This window comes from Tauraco erythrolophus, chromosome 11, assembly GCF_009769465.1.
Source record: "Tauraco erythrolophus isolate bTauEry1 chromosome 11, bTauEry1.pri, whole genome shotgun sequence".
Taxonomy (NCBI): Eukaryota; Metazoa; Chordata; class Aves; order Musophagiformes; family Musophagidae; genus Tauraco; species Tauraco erythrolophus.
This window is the reverse complement of record NC_141475.1, coordinates 888,814-906,692: the sequence shown is the minus strand read 5'-3', so window position 1 is coordinate 906,692 and position 17,879 is coordinate 888,814. Positions and strand designations below refer to the sequence as shown.

Sequence of the window (17,879 nt, the reverse complement as noted above, 5' to 3'; positions counted from 1 at the left end):
TGTCACACTTTACGTGCAGATCACTGGCTATCTGTTTCAGAAAAAGGGAAGCACACAGCTCACAGCTCTGCGGGCTTCCCTCTCAGATTAACACAATTTCAAACAGGAAAAGCTCCTACTAGAGGACTTGGCCAGTTTGTTACAGTCCAGGTTTTGCTGATTATAATAATATGGAGTGGCTTTTACTAAAAGTTTAAGCAGAAGCAGACTGCATTTGGTTTACACTGAGATAACAAGCTTGATAATAAAATCATAAGCTTTTGGCATCCCTTCTCAGTTATTTTTCAGAGGATATTTCCATTCCTCAATCTAAATTCGATCCCTACACATGAAGTCAGACCTGAGTGCAAAGCTTGACAAGAATAAAATCAAGTACAGGTTGTGTAAGCGTTACACTCCAATGCTCAAAACCACTCAAAGGCAGACGACAAGAATAGCATCCCAATAACAAAGAGCATTACTGGATGGACTAAAAGTTACGTGAGCTTCAAACGTTAGCAACTCAACTCCTTATCATCTGCATCTCCTTGCTTTATTTGCTTATCCTTGCATTTCACTGGTTGACTCCCTTTAAGGATGGAACTTTATTATTATTACCACTACTACTTCAAAAAGAGGAGATACTTTTTCCGCTGAAGCCCTGCAGTGGCTGACCAGAAGACGACGGGAGCCCGCTCAGAGCCCAGTGCCCTGCTGAACCCACAACATGCACAGACCAAATTATTTCCAGAGTGAAAGTGTTCTGCAAGCTAATACTACAGCTGAAATTCTAGAATATCCCAAATCTTCCTCATTTCAAAATACCATAACTAATCCATTTTTCCCCTGCAAACCTTCCCTTTAAAATAATTAGAGATAGTTGGGAGATAGAGAATCTTGGAAAAAAAATGTTACCTAAGGGGCTGAAAAAATTACCTAGGAGACTGCTAATGCAAGGATTTCTTTCTTTCTTATCCTCTAATGGGTGCAGACCACATGAAATGTAAAAGCACGTTTCTAGCACTTGGCACGTGCTCCAGTGAAACCATATATATCGATGAAGTTACACCTACACGTGAAACCGTAGGAGGGTCCTAACGCTGGTCCCTCGTTAGAGTTTACAGATTTTTTTAACAGTTACGCCCAGGGTCTGAAACGACCACCCTTGTCTTTGCCACCCTCCCTGCCTTGTTATTTGCAAGCAAGAAAGAATATGTATCTGTTGTCATAGACTGCAGATCGTAAACTTTTATACTGTCAACAAAAATCTCCTTATACCGACAGCTGTGCCCCGTCTGCGCTCAAACTACGACTCTGCACAAACCTCTGCAGCATCGCTGAAACGAACAGTCGGGATTTCCAACCCAAACCCCTTCTTTCTGTCGGGTACACCTTTTCCTTAAGCCTGTCTAAAACTGGTTTAACTGCAACAGAAACAATCCAAGCAAAGTTCATCGAATTCAGCCCCTCTAATAACGTGATACAACCTGGTATGTTCTAAAATCTTCTGATGTTCAAAAGGAAGTCAGAGTCAATTCTGCCCGGCAATTCCTCCTCGCTGAAAAGTAAAGTTTTTTGGAGTGGGTGTTCTGATTGGTTTAGAATTCAGCAAATGTCATACGGAGAATTATTTAAAAAAATTCGTCAATTCAAACCAGCCCAGAAATGTGCTCATTATGCAAGTGCTACAGACTATTTTTAAGCAAATGTTTACGTGATTCAAGGATAGGATTTGGTAACAGTCTCCTGAAGAAGAACTTTCAACCTAGAAAACATGCAATTGCCTCCATACTCTACGTCTGCAATAAAGGACAGGCTTCCAATAAAAACAAATCACAAAATCATGGAATGGGTTGGGTTGGAAGGGGCCTCAAAGATCATCTAGTTTCGAGGGACATACTCGGTTTAAAAGAAAACAACTCCCCAATTCCTAGAATGAAATCTGAACTTCTGGTCCCATTTGTGTCCCAAGCAAAAGGTCTGCACAAAACCAGTAATTTGAAAACCACACACCAATATTTGCCCCAGCTGCGCGCTACTTTCAGCAAAGGGGTACAGGAGAAAACTGCCTGGAGAAATCTGGTAATAAAACTCTAAGATGCCTTGGCTAGGACAACAAATATTTATTCTATTTCAATCACAAGGGTAATGAAAAATAAAGCTAAAAAGCCCATAATGTCATTTATATCAAAGTTTTCCTTATTTTATTGCATAAACAATTAAAATTATGAATTAGTACAAATCTGTAGGTTCATAACCAGCAATCTGAACAGACATAAAGATATTAAAAATCCCAACATGTAATTCAATAAAACATTTACCGTAGAAAATATAAAAGTTCAAGAGATCAACTTGGAAATTCCAGCCCTCTTTGCTTCCTTAACGTAATCCTTTCCTGAAGAGAGTAGCACCTATGGAGCTGGGGAGTCACTCTAACCAAGGCATGCACACCCCTGCACGTGCCGATACACCGGTGTTCCGTGTGTCTTACCGGTCCGCAGGGCTGGCACAAGCCACGCTCTCAGCTGCCATCCAAGCAACAGCAGAACATTGCGACTTCGGGAAATTTATAGCAACACCTTGGCCACAAACCAGGTTCAGTTAGCCACGCTCCGAATTTGAAACCTGCAAAGCTACAGCTCACCTGGTAGATGAATCCCACGAGAGCCCACGAGCAGACAATAAATTACGTGGATTTTATGACACGTGTTTGGAACGGTAAAGCCTCCCCATGTTCATACAGGGGGTGTACATGTACGCCCATACATATACACGCAGCATTTGTGACAAGTGTGATGTAAGATCTACTGAAAACTCTAGGTTATGACAGCTAAAACACTACCCTGAAAACTGTACCATTCCTTCAATCGATACCTGATACTTACGGCATGGAACTTTTTGCAAAATGACAATAATGGGAATGACTTACCGACAGGATTGCACCCAAGAGCAGAAAATTTTAATGACTTTATTGATGTCTCCACAGGATCTCACCCTTATCGAGATTTGCAACTAAACAAAAACTACCACCACCAAAAACACCAAACCAAAACCAAGCCACCAACCGAAAAAAAAAAAAAAAAATCTCTTAAAAAAATCACCTACGACCGCAATACAAATATACGCAGGAAAAAGGAGATCAATACTTGGTATCATCCAGCAACTCTGAAATTCGCTGGGAATTAAAGTGAAAGTAGAGAGCAGATCAATATATCACCTTATTCCATCCTAGGATCAAATATGGTAAGTCCTGGGAAATACACAGCACGTATTACTCGAATAATGAACGAGTATTTTAAAATTACAAAGTCTACACGCAATAGATAACACAGGCCAGTAAAGCTTACCAAAGTTTAACGGGGTGGTGGATTGGTCAGAGAATATTCTATGAATATTCCGTGTTTTGTGCAAATTAAGAGTTCCAGGAACTGCGTACACAAAGGTCAAAAAATATTCTGACGTAGTGCTTTACGTTTAATAAACGTGCTTAAGCGGCGAGCGGCCGTAAGCACACCCAGAGGGCGACAGGTGCAGATCACACCCCCCATCCAAGGCACATCTCCTCGTGCCCTTTGGTTGCAACGCGCAAGTTGCGTCCCCAAAATCTGCCAAACCCACCCGCCGAACTCCGAAAAAGTTGAGTAATATTGAAATACTGACTAGTTGAAAAGCCACTAGTATTGAAATACTTTCCACAGCTGCTTGTGTTTGCTAAAGCAGGAAAACAGGAGGATGGGAAACAGCCCTGAGGAAGAGGAGCAACGGCTCCAGCGTGCTCCCTTTGCTGCAACAGCTGGTGGACGCACTGTCTGGAGCAGGAGGACAAACCTGGAAAGCCCAGTGCTTCTCCATACAGGAGAACCACGGCACTAAAACCTCTATGTGGACAAGAAATATACATCCCTACGGATGTCCCCCCCCAGCCTCCACCGGAGGGGGCCGAAAGCAGAGGTGGAAGAACGTACCTGCAGAAGCGACAGAGTGGAGGGGAGGACACCACTCACTTGCTACGGACAAGTGAAGGTTTGCACCTTGGCTGCCACCTGCTCCAGCCACAGCTCCTCAAATGCTTTCTCCTCAAGGCGAGCGCGTACGGGATACTCGACAAAGATCTTCTGATTTTTCCTACGCAATCTCCCTGCTTTTTCACGCCACGCGATTCCCAGCTTTGGATGCTCAGGGTCTGCAAGGCTCCCAGCTCTCGGTGAGGTGGCTGGCACCAATCCACACCTGCCAGCACACCACTCACCTTCTATGAAAAGAAAACTCGTGTGCTCAGGCAAAACCAGAAATCAGCACCAGGAACCGAGGTCTAGTAGGATCGCCGCTGTAAAACGCAAACAAAACACACCGCGAGGAGCGACACCCGAAAGCTTCGCAGCGTCGCTGGTGCGCGAGGCACAACCACACTGCACCCACGTTCACCAGTCCCCTTCTGCTACGGGGAACAGAAAGCCGTTCCTGTCTCGCCCTCTCCTGCCACCTCCGCAGGCAGCTGGGGAAGAAGAGGACGCCTGGCTCTACCGCCCTGCAACCGCTCACAACTGGTGCTCCAGTTCACCGGGAAGCACGGAGCCGCCCCGCTCCCTTGAAGGCAGGCTGGTTTTCTCTCCACCTCTATGGGAAAGTGAATCTGAACTTATCCCTCTGGAGGAAATGAAGAGCCTTTTCTCACAGCTTTCTCGCTGCAATAAAAACTCGACTTACAAACTAAATTTCCTCCTCTTTTGTGCCTGTCTCCGAAACCACGCGTGAAACAGCAGAGCTGAGCATGCAACTACATCCTCAGAAGCCGTATCGCTTTGAAAATGAGAAAAGCCCAGAAAGAAACCATGACAGCTATCAATGAGCAACAGCACAGACACAACCAGCAGGTACCAGGGGCACGGGCAGCGGCACTGACCTCCCACACAACCTGGAAGCCCACCACAGCGTGCGATCCCCGCAGGGGGCATCGGCATGTAGGTGCTGACCAGCATCGCCGTCACCTTCGCATCCCAAATTCAGGAACACAGAGGAGTCAGATGATGTGAAGGATCCACATTCCTGGTGACACCCGTAACTCAGACCTTCACCTGGCCAGCTCCCTACCCGGGTCAGAGCTCCCCTGGCCCCACCATCACCTCCTCACCTATGGACCCACACATCTTGCTCTGAGCTGAAGGACCAAGCTCCTACCCACTCTCATTCCTTTAGAAAACAAAAGGGGCATTATTGTAAGATTCTCATTATCTTTTTTTTCTTTTTTTTTAAATCCCTGAGATTTAAAATTGCCAATAAAACATCTGCGTAGTTGCAAAATACAAGAAGAAAAACATTGAAGGCACCTTTTTGAATTAACTGCGCTGCAAGAAAACCTATTGGCGAGCCTTCTCGCAGGATTGCCAAATGTGTTTATTGAAAGCACAGGCAGCTTCTTCCTAAGACCTTTTGAAAATCTAGAGAATCCAGTGGATTTATTCCCATATTAAGCAATTCTAAAACATTTAGAGAGAATCCTTGTGATTGAGGCTTGGAACATGAAACGGAGGCAGACACAGTTATATGTAAATTGCTGAATCCTGATTCTTTTTTTAAAAGATCAAAGAAATTAACAGCCTGCCTTTAAACCTTTACCTATGTGTTTGTCCCTGACACCACCACCTGTAAAAGAGTTTGCAGACAGAAGTCTTTTTTCTGTTGTTTTTTGTTTCCTTTTCTAACTTAGTTAGCTGTGGGAAGGAAACCAGACAAACCACCCAAAAACATACTTAGAGGTACCAGCTCTGGCCACAACTGAAGACCTCTCCCAAGTGTCTATTTAGAAATGTCACATTACACCTCCACGACATCATCTCCACAGGTCACACCAAGCCACACAAAGAGCCAGAACACGCATTCGACAGAAGAAAAAAAAAATAAAAAGAACATATAGCACTTATAAACCAAAAAAGAGCAATCAATTCCTGTAGGTCCAAACTAATGCTTTGCTCTAAATGTGCTTTGATTTTCTGTGCCACTGGCAAAGGCAACAGGTTTCCCACAGAAAAACAGTGATTCCACCCAAACACAGGAACCACAGCGTAAAGCAAGTGCCGTGAAGCATAATCGTACCTTGGCAGAAACGAACGACTAAAGGAGGTTTTATCTCCTCGTGTTCCACCACACATTGAGAAGAATTCCCTTGAAGTTTTAGTTATCGAAACGTTAAGAAAAAACAATATTTTTTAAATGTTGGAGTAAAGCACGAAGGTCTTCTATCGATATATCAAGACCACATTTAAGAAAACTGATATGAACAATATTGAGCATAAAGTTATGCTTGGAACCGTGAGCTGCTTATTTTGGAGGCGCTGATTGCACCAGTACCGCACCCTATCTGGAACGGACTGAAAACTGGGAAGCAGGGAACCCCAGACCCAAACAGCTGAAGGAGACCAAGCTTTCCATCACAAGGTTTCGGTCAGGTGTTACGTATTTCACATTCTTGTTTGTAAAAAAGCAAAATGCTCTAAAAAAAAAATGCTATTATGAGCTGAAGCTCAGGATTTCATCCCCTCCATACATCAGCTTGGCAGACAGGAAGGATGTTTCCCAACTTTTACTGTTTCACCTCAATAAACGTTGCTAAATTAGATGTGACCAATTCAGTGAACTGGCTTTTCAGTTAGGCTTTCAAACTTACAGATCCAAAGTGACTTGACTGAAAAAAAATTATAAAAGCAGTGAAGCTCTAACTGTTGTCTACAGTATTCACTCCTCCAAACATCTCAATTTCTCAGAAAGACTACAGTATTTTTCTGAATACAGCTCATATTTTAAAGAAGACGTTAAAGCTGTCACCAGGTTTACCACCACCTGCCTTCCACAGATGAAGGACACTTTGATGAATTAATTTGTACGCGTTTTTATGCAGAGTGATTAAATAAAGGAAAAGAAGGTGAGACAAAACGCAACGGGAATTAAGTGCTTTTATAGTCTATGCATGTATCTCCAAACTGCTGCAAAGCAGAAAGGTACTTGTTTGTTCCTGGGCTGCTGGAGGCACTTGGAAGTCAGAAAATACAATGATTGTCTTCACGAGAAGTTTTGGCAACTGCTATTTTCATTCGCTTGTGCACACGTTCCCTCCTCTAAACTACCACGTAGGCTATTTATTCTTCGAGGCACACCGCAGACACGCTGCATAGGTTGGTATTTTAAAACTTTCCTTCACAGTTGATTTGAAGATTGTCCATTTTTTTGAGTGTGGAAACAAAAAAAAACACCACCACAAAACGAGGACTCCCAGTGCAGGAAAACAGCTAATTTACTGGATGTGGCTGCTTGTTACCAAGCACGTGCAAAAGTGACTGCTGCACTCGGGTGCTGGAGGAACAGCATTTTATAACAGACTTTTACAGATACCTTTATAGCCAAAGAAATCCTTCAATATTCTGTCATTTGTGATGTCTGCACGAGCCAGCTGATGATACTTAACTTCTCTGAAACCAGTGGTTTTTCCTAAATGCAGTATTTTGCGAGCATCGTAGCCTATTGCAACGCATTCTGGATGCAGTGTGATGTACATAATGCAGCACCAAAGCTGGGATGCTTTGAGGGAAACTGAAGAGGTACATGAAAAAAAAAAGTAATTAAAAATCTAGTACATTACGTGATTCAAAATCCAGCCACTGGATTAGAGTTTTCTTGCTTAAAGTGACGGACATCACACCCTTTTGACTTCAGCCTGAACAGCGTAGAGTGATCCATCATGAAAATCAGGAAGCAATCAATTGATGTGTGCCTTCTCTGTCCAGTCTTCTTGCGTCAGATTTTTTAAATTATTCTGAAAGTCAAAAGCAAAATTTTCACCGGTGGCTTGAGCAAAAGGGTTACTAAAGAACAGGTTCACATCCAGTGGCGCAGCAGTTCCAGAGTCCCAGGAGTCCGTGTCTGTGCTGCTGGAGTCTTCCGTGGTGGTAGGCGGATAGCTCAGCTGTTCCAGCTGGTCAATGATGTCCGTGAACTGGAAGGCTGAGCTGGACTCGGAGCGGACCGAGTAGGCGGGGAAGTTCACCATGGAACTGGCCTCGGAATGGTTGGCGGAGCTGCAGGCGTGCAGGGAGGACGGGCCGTTCAGCGGCAGATTGTTGAGGGAGCTGCTCTCGGAGCGGTTGTTGACGAGAGAACTTGTTTCGGATGGGCTCAGGAGGCTCTGCATTCTGCTTGCTTGGGCCTTCACCTCAAACAGCTCCGACGTATCTGATGGTCTCTCGTTGCCGTTGAAATCGCTCCCTTCTTCGAATTCAAACTCATCTTCTACGTTCATATCTACTGCTTCGGTTGAGTACCTGTCAGGGCTTGACTGACAAGAGACTGTGGTCTGCTGAAGGGCATCTGCAGTTAAGCCAGACGACTTTGACACATGCTTAGAAAAATCAGAGCTCTCCAAACCACTGTACACGTACGAAAACGCCTCAGAGCCTCCAGCAAAAAAGGAAATTTCTGCTGGGTCATCATCAATAAATTCCTCCGATACCTGTAACTGCGAATTTGCCAACGCGAAAAGAGGGGCACCCCGACTGCCATGCTGATGCTCTTGTTCGGCAACGAGAACACCTGTGGTGAAGTCATCCTCATCATTGTCATTTTTACAAACAGCAACCCTGCCCTCCTTACTACTCTTCTCTACGTCTAGATCTACACCGCAACCACTCTCAACTACAGGACAAGCAGGGTTACAGTTTCCTGCAACACTACCAAACCCAACACCTTGGAGCATGGGAGATCCAGGCTGCTGCATCAGCTTCCTCCCCGCTTCTTCTGCTGGTGCTGCGGTGCTTTTTTCTGGAATCCTCGTGTACGGCGCTCGGGGGTCCAAAGAGGAAGGGCTGGCTTCTGCAAACATGGGCAGGGCAGGAGCAGGAGTGGACGATGAGCGAACTGAGTGGAAGGGGGTAGCTGCTGAGGCCGGAGACCCCGGCGTTCTCAAGCCCTCAGTGAATGGGACACTCTAAGAGGAAAAAAGGTAGAGATAGAACACATAAAAAGGTTTTTATAACACATAAAAACACACGCGACATCCAGCTCCTGATGCAGAAGGAATACGTGCTTCAAAAGAGCCCACTTCACAGCAAGCAAAACATTGTACGCAGCAACACATCCAGCATCCCAGTAAGAGGCAAGATCTTTTTTTCCTGAACTCTGACAACTGGATGGAAAACTAAATCCATGTATTTTACAGCCTCTGCTGAAAAAGCATCCGCAAGGGAAAGTAACACAAAACGACAGCGAAATCCTGTGACGCCCCTTGAACCTCTCGCACGTTAAAGCAAGCCCGCCCAGTGAGACACGTATTTCTTGCCACCCAATTTAGAAGGCATCTATACAACGAACCTCAGACTTCCACAGAAAGCGGTCAGGTAGCACCTGAAGGCAAACTAAGCCTCCAAAATGATAACATACTGGAAAGCATGGCATGTTCTTTTCAGCTAAACTGACTCTGAAAAGGAAAATATTACTCGACCGCAACTATCAGAACTGATACCACCCCCGAAAGAAGAAAAACCGTGCGTCAGGGACACAGACCAAGCAGCGAAAGCAATTCCAGACCAACGGTTCCCTTGGATCACCTTTCCTTCACCGTGGTCTCAGGAGGCTGTTTGCCAGCTCCCCTGACTGCCACACCGAGCGCGCCGCGGAACTGACCTGTTTTGGCACGTCAGCGTTGGAAGCACGAGTGGATGCTCTGGCTTTGCTGTGCCTCCTGCAGAACAAGAGAGCACCCTGTGAGTTTCCTAGACATCAACCAACCTTCTCCATTCCTCCTTCAGCTATTTCCATTCTAGCAGCCAACAGAAACATCTCAAGCTGTTATTTTATCACGTTGTGTTCATAACTAGTTCGAGATTTTAAAAGTCACAAGAATTGTAAATTAAACAATGCAGGAGTAAGAAATGTAAAGAGAATGAAGTAAAGCAAGTTCCAGATCATTCATACCACTGAAGAACTCAAGGGCAACTTGGGGCAGAAGACTGGACTAACCAGCACAGTTAGTTTAACTTTTTCCTTTCATCAGTACAAACATCTACAAATGAATGGCTTCAAAACCAGAATGAGTTAGTCTGGAACAATTTCACAAACAACTTACAATCCAGTCAACCATATAATTTATGGCAGCTAAAATTCTATATGTTACACCCCAAAAAGTGGCATCCTGCATCACACTTGTGGTTAGATTCATTCTATGTCAATAATTTACAAGAAAATCTATCTTTCATACAGAAAACGAGATCAACTGGAGTCCAAGACATGGGAAATATTTATTAACAGTAGATTAATGCAAACTTTTAAAAATTTCTATTAAGTTCCTACAATCTTTCAGATGAAAGACTAAGAGGAGTTTCCCGCACATAGACAGGAGAGTTCCGTAGTCAAGTAAATGACAATTTTATAATGAAAATGCACATTCTTAGTTTATTTATTTATATGCTCAGCAATGAATGAGTATTTCAGGCCACAGTTTCAGACTCACAGATCCCAAGCTGAATTATGTGCTGTGCCACTGGCTACCTGCAGAGCTACAGCGACATACGGACAAGTCCTCACTGATTTCGGGGAATCTTTGAAACACACTGAGCTTTAAGATGGCTAAGTCACACGTGCCCACAGACATTAAAATGCAATATGGAAACTTTCCTAAACTTCTTAAATCATCACGAAATTATAATTCTTTTAAATTTAGTTCAGTTACCTTAACTTGAGGTAGACCTCAGTAACTGAGAAGTCAGCAAATGACCACGCCTCCAAGAATCATTTAAAACCATCGAAATTCAGGAAATAAGGCACTGTGAAAGTCTCAAATACGTGTCACCTTACGAGATTATTCGTACTTACCTTTCATACGGCGTTTTCTTCATCCCACTGTCCTTAATGTAATCAACTAGTTGCTTCTGTGTTCGTCCACTGTGAACCCACAAAAGCACAAACGTTATGAAACGCAGTGGAGAATTGTGGGTGGAATGACTTTAGAATACTTTTGCCTTTCGATCTCATTTTCTAAGATATAAGGAATTCAGTTTGAATAAATCTGTTATGTTTCTCCCTACCTGTATCTGAATGATGACCCTCTGGTGAAGAAGACTGCTTTAGCCTTTGGCTTTGGCTGATCAAACAGCCTAAAGAACGTGTGATATTCAACGCAGATTTTCCAGAAGTTTTTACACTCATCCCTACTTCCCAAGAGAAACTCCAAAGTATCTTGATACGGGCCCTGGGAACAAAACACAAAAGCAAAGTAGCACATAAAATGGCGATGGAGGAGAAAAGGAAAGCACGAACACATGCCAACAAAAAGGCTGAACTCCAGGGAGATGCAGTATTTTGCCAAGTCCCTCCTCACATGCCTTAAAGCAATGGAAGCGATCCTGAACGCAGTTTAAATCATTGAATAGCTTTCAAATGTATTTGTTCACCTTGAAACTGTAAAAATGTTTAAAAAGCACTCGACTTTACAAACATGCTCAATATAACCCACCTGAAGAAATACAGATCAAAGTAATTCGAAAGAAATTACAGTACTTCCATGAATAGTAGTGCTTTTAAAATACTTTTTCCTTAGAAATTCCGATGCTCGTCTTACTTCCTGAGATTTAGACGAGACTGGAAAACTCTGTGGCAGTCAGAGTGCAGCTATCACACGGAATTTCTGCGGGTGTCTTTGCCAGACATGCAGTGTGTCCCGCTTCAGGATTCCTTGAGACACGTAACTCTAGGATGTCCAAACATGTTTTTCCCTCATTTTAATACCACCCTACGTTGAACAAGTCATCCAGCGTAGAAGCAACAACAACTCTGATGACATCTGCAACTGTATACATCTACTGTAAATCAGCCAGGCATGAAAAATAACACTTCTGCTATACAACCACACAGAAAAGATAAGGCTGTAGCAAGAAGTAATCACACAGTCCTTAAAATTAAACTTCACCTCAGGACCATCTCGTCCTTCCTGAGGTATAGCAGGTTATTCTCATTTGAATCAAGGGACTCTCTACCAGATTTTTCATTCGAGCAGCACATATCCAACACGTTCCTGGAGGAAATGGCATCACTATCTCAATGCTTAAGTCACCTAGGTTCATTGTGACAAGAATGGATCAGAGCGCTCAGCTCATGAGAGCGTTAACCTTCATTTACAGCCAAAGAAAATACTAAATGTAACTTTTTCAGAGTAAAAGTACTGAGACAGGATGCACCAAATACCTGGGGTTGAGGGTTGTTTTTTTTTTCTATCTCACATTTACACATGCTTATGCTTATATCAGGGATAAGCTGAGGCTGATACACCAAACTTAAACTCGACAACAGGCATGGGGCGAGAAAGCAACTGAATGATGAAGCCAAGCCTACCCCACTGAAGTTGTTTTATACAATTACAAACTCTAGAATTTTTCATAATAAAATTAAGTATACATATTTTTTTCCAGTGCTGACCAGCCTACTGTTACAGTAAAACTTACACAGACCTCTGGGTGGAGTTTAATAAGGAATCTTTTCCTCTTGAAGCTTAGTTTACGGACCTTCGACCAGTTGAAAGTATTGATTTTCGTATTGCCCTGAATTAAAACGATAACAGTTAAAAGTTGGCAAAAGTTTCAGAAGTAAGAGCAGCAAACGAAATCCTGTTGCGGGCACGCGGACACGTGCACGTGCACACACACCAATCCCCATCCCATTCCGTTGGATTTTTATTTCTGGTGACAATATTCCCTTAAACAATTTTCTCTTTCAGTACAGGGACAGCTACAAGCATTGTCTGTCTGTCTGTCTTGGCGCAGACACTAGAAAACAGAGTGAAAACCTAGAGAACCAGATGGGAAATAAACATTTCAACCCCATCAATATTATGGATATTTTACGGTACAAGCAAGACGAGGCTTTCATTTTATTCAACACACATTCCCTTTCCTCTAGACACACTCCTCCAAGTCAATTTTTCCAATTTTTCTGATTTGGCAAAGCAGTACTTGCCACGTGCACAAGGAGTCCTGCCAAGCTCTCTTGCTCACCAAACTGCTTATTTAGCTAAAACCAGGCTCTGCCTTCACCTTGCTGCCCTACATCAGCCCTCCCCTCCCCATACCACTGACTCCCAAAGCTTCGGAGAAGGACTCGTCAGCACTCACTACCACAGGCATTCTCCTGCCACCCTCTATGAGCAAAGAGAGATGAAAAAATGGTGAAGATCATGAGGAAGACCCAAATGAGCAGAAATGATGGAAACCTCAGGGGCTGAGAGGCCACTGGGGAGGACCGAGAGGACCACACTGGCTGATCCGTCTCCAAAGAGAAGCTGCCCCGCAGTAACAAAAGAATAGGTAAGACACAAAATGACTGGAAAATGAGTGCCCACATGGAAATATTTCAGTTGGTCAGCTGTCTGTGTGTTTCGGGGGGAGGAAAATAATATGTTGGCATTCATAAACAGAACTCTGACCATCGAGTCGCTTATTTAATACAACAAAGGTAGTAATTCTAATTGGGGCAATCCCTTCAATACACTAAAAGCAATGTTATCCCAGCAAAAATACACTGTAATGTTAAAACAAGGGAAACGGAACCAAAATTGCAGGATTACAGACCTGTTCTAGAGCTGTACCAAGTGAACTGATGATTTTCTCTGAACACATACATAACTTTCAAACAGACAACAAAAACCTTTCTACTTTGGTGTCACTGTTGGTTTTGATGCTCTTCTCTCGCACCAACAAGGGCAAACTACACCAAATGATATTTTGGGGGCTTAAGTGACACTCCCCTAACCCTGAAAATGTGCTAAATTTTAAAGACATCAGAGACACCTGAAGTTAAAGTTAGAGACTTACTCCCAAGATGTGCTAAAGCAGAGACAGACCCACGTACTCAGCCTGCTCTCCCCACCTTACCTGGAATACCAGCACGCCCATGTGTGAAACAGCCAGGTTAATTTTGGTGCCCTCGCGGTCGGAGGCAAGGTGAAACCTGATGCCATACATCTCCAGCTTCCGAGCAATTTCAAGCACTTGGAAGTCCGATTCAGCAGGAGTTTGACCCCTGTAGTGAAGAAGAAAAACGAAGTTTTAAGAACAATCTGATTCTACAATCTTGCCAATATGGCAATTAAGTCTTAATTCTGGCACTAAATGAGAATTATCTGTCTCCTCTGGTTGGGCAGTCTCCTACGCAATGGCAGAAGACCGATCTAAAATGCATCCCATAGGCAGAAGCACTGAAACAAATGTTAACTAGTTCAGAGCTTTTTCAGTTTAGAAACAATAAAGTTGAACAAAAATTCAATCCACAATGCTCCTCCTTCTGCTCAACTGCAAACACATTAATATCAACGGGATAAAAAGTGAGAGATGCAAGAGCTGCGCAGCCAGCACGACAGAAACAAAGCAAATACAGCAAGAGAATGCCCCATTTCGGGACCACGCCAGAATTATTACAGTAGTGCTATCGAGCCCAAGGCATGCCCCCAGCCTCTGACTGTATGATTTCCTCCTTGGCAAAGGCCACAGAGATGATCCAAGGGCTGGAGCACCTCTGCTCTGGAGACAGGCTGAGAGAGTTGGGGCTGTTCAGCCTGGAGAAGAGAAGGCTCCGGGGAGACCTTCCAGCACCTTCCAGTACCTAAAGGGGCCACAGGAAAGCTGGAGAGGGGCTTTGGACAAGGGTGTGTAGTGACAGGACACGGGGCAATGGCTTTAAACTGAAAGAGGGGAGATTTAGATTGGATATAAGGAAGAAATTCTTCCCTCTGAGGGTGGTGGGGCACTGGGACCGGTTGCCCAGAGAAGCTGTGGCTGCCCCATCCCTGGCAGTGTTCAAGGCCAGGTTGGATGGGGCTTTGGGCAACCTGGTGTAGTGGAGGGTGTCCCTGCCCATGGCAGGGGGGTTGGAACTGGCTGATCTTTGAGGACCCTTCCAACCCAAACCATTCTATGATTCTATGAATCCAGAGAAGGATTTTAAAAATGTTTTTTGAAGTATCACCTGCTGTTGAAATGACTTTGAAAACAGTAGGAAGACGCACAGACACGGAGCACCTCCTTTCCAAGTGTGCACAGAGCCCGAGCACGGAGCACCGAGCTGTGACAGACCCTGGCACGCACCAGCCACAGATTCAGCCTTTGGTCATTTCTCCGCAAGCTTGCCGTAGGCAAACAACCGACATTTGGTTTTCCCGCTTGACAAAACAGTCCTGTATCTTCTTTTTCTTCTTTTTTTTCCCCCCTTTTTTCTCCACGAGAGGGAGTTTACTGGATTACAGTGCATTTTTCAGCTGGCTCTCAGGAACAGGAGGGATGGCCACGGGCTGTGCATCCGGGCTCGTCGGCAGAGCCAGCGCAGAGCAGAGAGAGCCCACAGAGCCGGAGACTCGCAGTGCCTCAAACACCTCTTGTCCAGGACACCTCTTGTGCCACCAAGGCCAAGACCTCAAAATATGGACCACCCCAAAACATGGAATTTCACTAGCCTTGAAACGCTCCAGTGAAGTTTCCCTTACAAGTCAAAACTGTCTGAGTTCAGGGGTCCTGGAGGAGGCTTTAGGATATTCCAAGAACAAACGCACGCTGCTGTGGAAATGCAGGAGCTCTTGCTGCTGACTGCGCCCTGGTTACGCTGTCAAAGTCCTTACGACAAAAACAAGCCCATCACCTGGCTAAGGCAGTCCCTGAACTAAAAACGTACTGCAAGACAACACTACTGGCCAATTCTAGGCATGAACAGGGTCCAGGAGAACTCGCTAAGGCAGGAGACCCTTCTCCTGTGCAGATTCCACGGAAGCACGGGCAGCACAGGACCTGCCGGGGCACAAGGATCAGCGAGGCTGCTTCAGCCACAGCTGCATTCCTACTGAAAATGATGAGAAGTAATAAATATTATGTTATTGCCAAGCAAGTGCTGCTGGAGCCACCTACACAAGTGCATTGATTGAACTGCTCCTGCAACGGAAAACATAGCGGCACAAGGAAGACACAGTGGATAAAATTTGGTTATTATTCTATTTACTGCCAGCTAGTGCTGAAACCAGATTGGATTCCTACACACAAAGTCAAAGACAAATTTTAAAAATCCTCTTTTTCCAAGAAATGGCCTTCCTTCCATAAATCTGTACTTCATTTCATTAAAACCTGATAAACTATTTGTAGCATGATCTATTTTCAGATACTCTAGAGTGCCAACCACAACACTGGCATGAAATAAATCCTCCTGCTACCCTGACTGGCCTTTCTAGGCATGCTCCTCAAAAACACATCCTTCTACCTACCTATAGTCATATTTTAGATTAAACAACTTTTCTGCTCCATGTAGATTTCTTTTAAATATAAATTGAGAATAAAGTGAACGATTATTACATTTGAATTTATCAGAAACACGGAGGGCAATACATATTAGCTGCATGTAGGACCTGTTTCTAAAATTCAGAGCGCAATTACAAAACTTATTTAGTATGTTAACATTTCAAAAATGGAAGTTGTTAGAAGAAACAATGCTTCTTTCATTCTTTGTAAAATGCTCCTTAGACTAAAACACACACATACACAAAAACGCACTGAGAAAGTAAGCCCGGATGCACATATATTTGGTGATAGGGTTTCAACAGTTTTCTATTGCCTTATTCATTCTGGAAAGGGAAAAAAAAATAATCTAAAACACTACCACAGGAAATCCAAAATGTTTTTTTGCCAACTGGAGAAAGCTGGGATTCAGTGAAGTTCCTAACTTTACGAGTTAGTTAAAGTTTCCTAACTTTACAAGTTCAGTCCATAATTCCAACCTTATCCAAATGTGTACGTGTATGTATCCAAATCACATCCTTATTATGTGACCGTGTATGTATAAAGGGATTGTGAAGAACACACACAGAGGAAGAAAAATCTGATTTCAAATGGAGAAAGAAATGCCAAACTGCATAAGGAGTCTTGTAGCTGCATTTCTACCAGTGTAACCACCACAGGTACTAGTTAGGTCTAAGAGCTTGAACTGGTGAAGCAGATTTCCATCCCCTTACTGAAATGAGTAATGCTAGAAAAAGTGTTTTTACACTGGCTTTAAGTGTCATTAGCATTCCTTCCACAGATTCCTTAACTGCATCAAAATAGCTGAAGCACCACAGTTCCTGTTTATTAAACACATACAAGACAATAAAGGTGGATCATAAATATTAATTCTGGCCACAGCTCCCCGACTTACACTCTAAGAGCACTGTGTGTAACTCCCACCCACACTAATTCCTGCTATAATTCTCCTGAGGACAGCGACACTAAGCATGAGAATGGTGCTTTGTCTTGTAAAGAGGATGCTGAGGATGTCGGAGGCTGGGAAGCGGGGTTGGCAGGGAAGGGGAACAAACATCAGGATAAAATGGCAACTAGAAAATTGGAGCTATATAGTACTAAAAATCCTTCACAAACAGTTCAGTATAACCGATGCAGAACCACTGACAGTTATTTTACGTTCCTCTAGACATGACCCAAAGCACAGCGCATCTCAGAAAGAACGACAGAAAATAAACCATCTCCAGGGCGTTCTCACCCACACGACCTGCCCGCACCTACCACGGAAGGAAGAGCCTTGCCTGGGGAAGCCGGGGGCGACACCGGGCAGCTCCCGCTGCCCCACCAATTCCCAACCCGAGCCATTACGCTCAGATGTTTGCTGCAGACTAAGCTGCACACACCAGCCTGAAAACAATCTGGTCTAATTTTGTCCAGCCATTAAGCAGATAAATCTACTTAATCTTCCCCAGGTCAATGGACAACAGACAAGCTATTACAAGTGTTTTCCAGCAAAAACTGCTGTCAGTGCAACAGGTTTGAGTGTAAGGGTTCCTTACGTACATCCACCCGGGCAAACATCGGTAGTGTGGTACAACAGTCGCGTGCCAATTA

The 17,879-nt window shown here is 44.0% G+C and overlaps 1 protein-coding gene across 3 annotated transcripts in view; it reads right to left on the bottom strand.

The window, feature by feature from the left end:
• The window catches only part of FARP2 (FERM, ARH/RhoGEF and pleckstrin domain protein 2), an 85,918-nt gene that overhangs the window by 26,212 nt on the left and 41,827 nt on the right, over positions 1 to 17,879 (bottom strand). For 2 of the 3 annotated variants that reach the window (XM_086618181.1, XM_086618180.1), the window contains exons 7-12: positions 13,887 to 14,034; positions 12,462 to 12,557; positions 11,049 to 11,212; positions 10,837 to 10,905; positions 9,649 to 9,706; positions 8,713 to 8,953 (exon numbers count right to left, since the gene is read on the bottom strand). In XM_086618181.1, coding sequence (XP_086474307.1) covers positions 8,713 to 8,953; positions 9,649 to 9,706; positions 10,837 to 10,905; positions 11,049 to 11,212; positions 12,462 to 12,557; positions 13,887 to 14,034 — 776 coding nt within the window. The remainder of the gene's footprint in view (positions 1 to 8,712; positions 8,954 to 9,648; positions 9,707 to 10,836; positions 10,906 to 11,048; positions 11,213 to 12,461; positions 12,558 to 13,886; positions 14,035 to 17,879) is intronic. The other variant, XM_086618179.1, reaches the window with a different exon arrangement.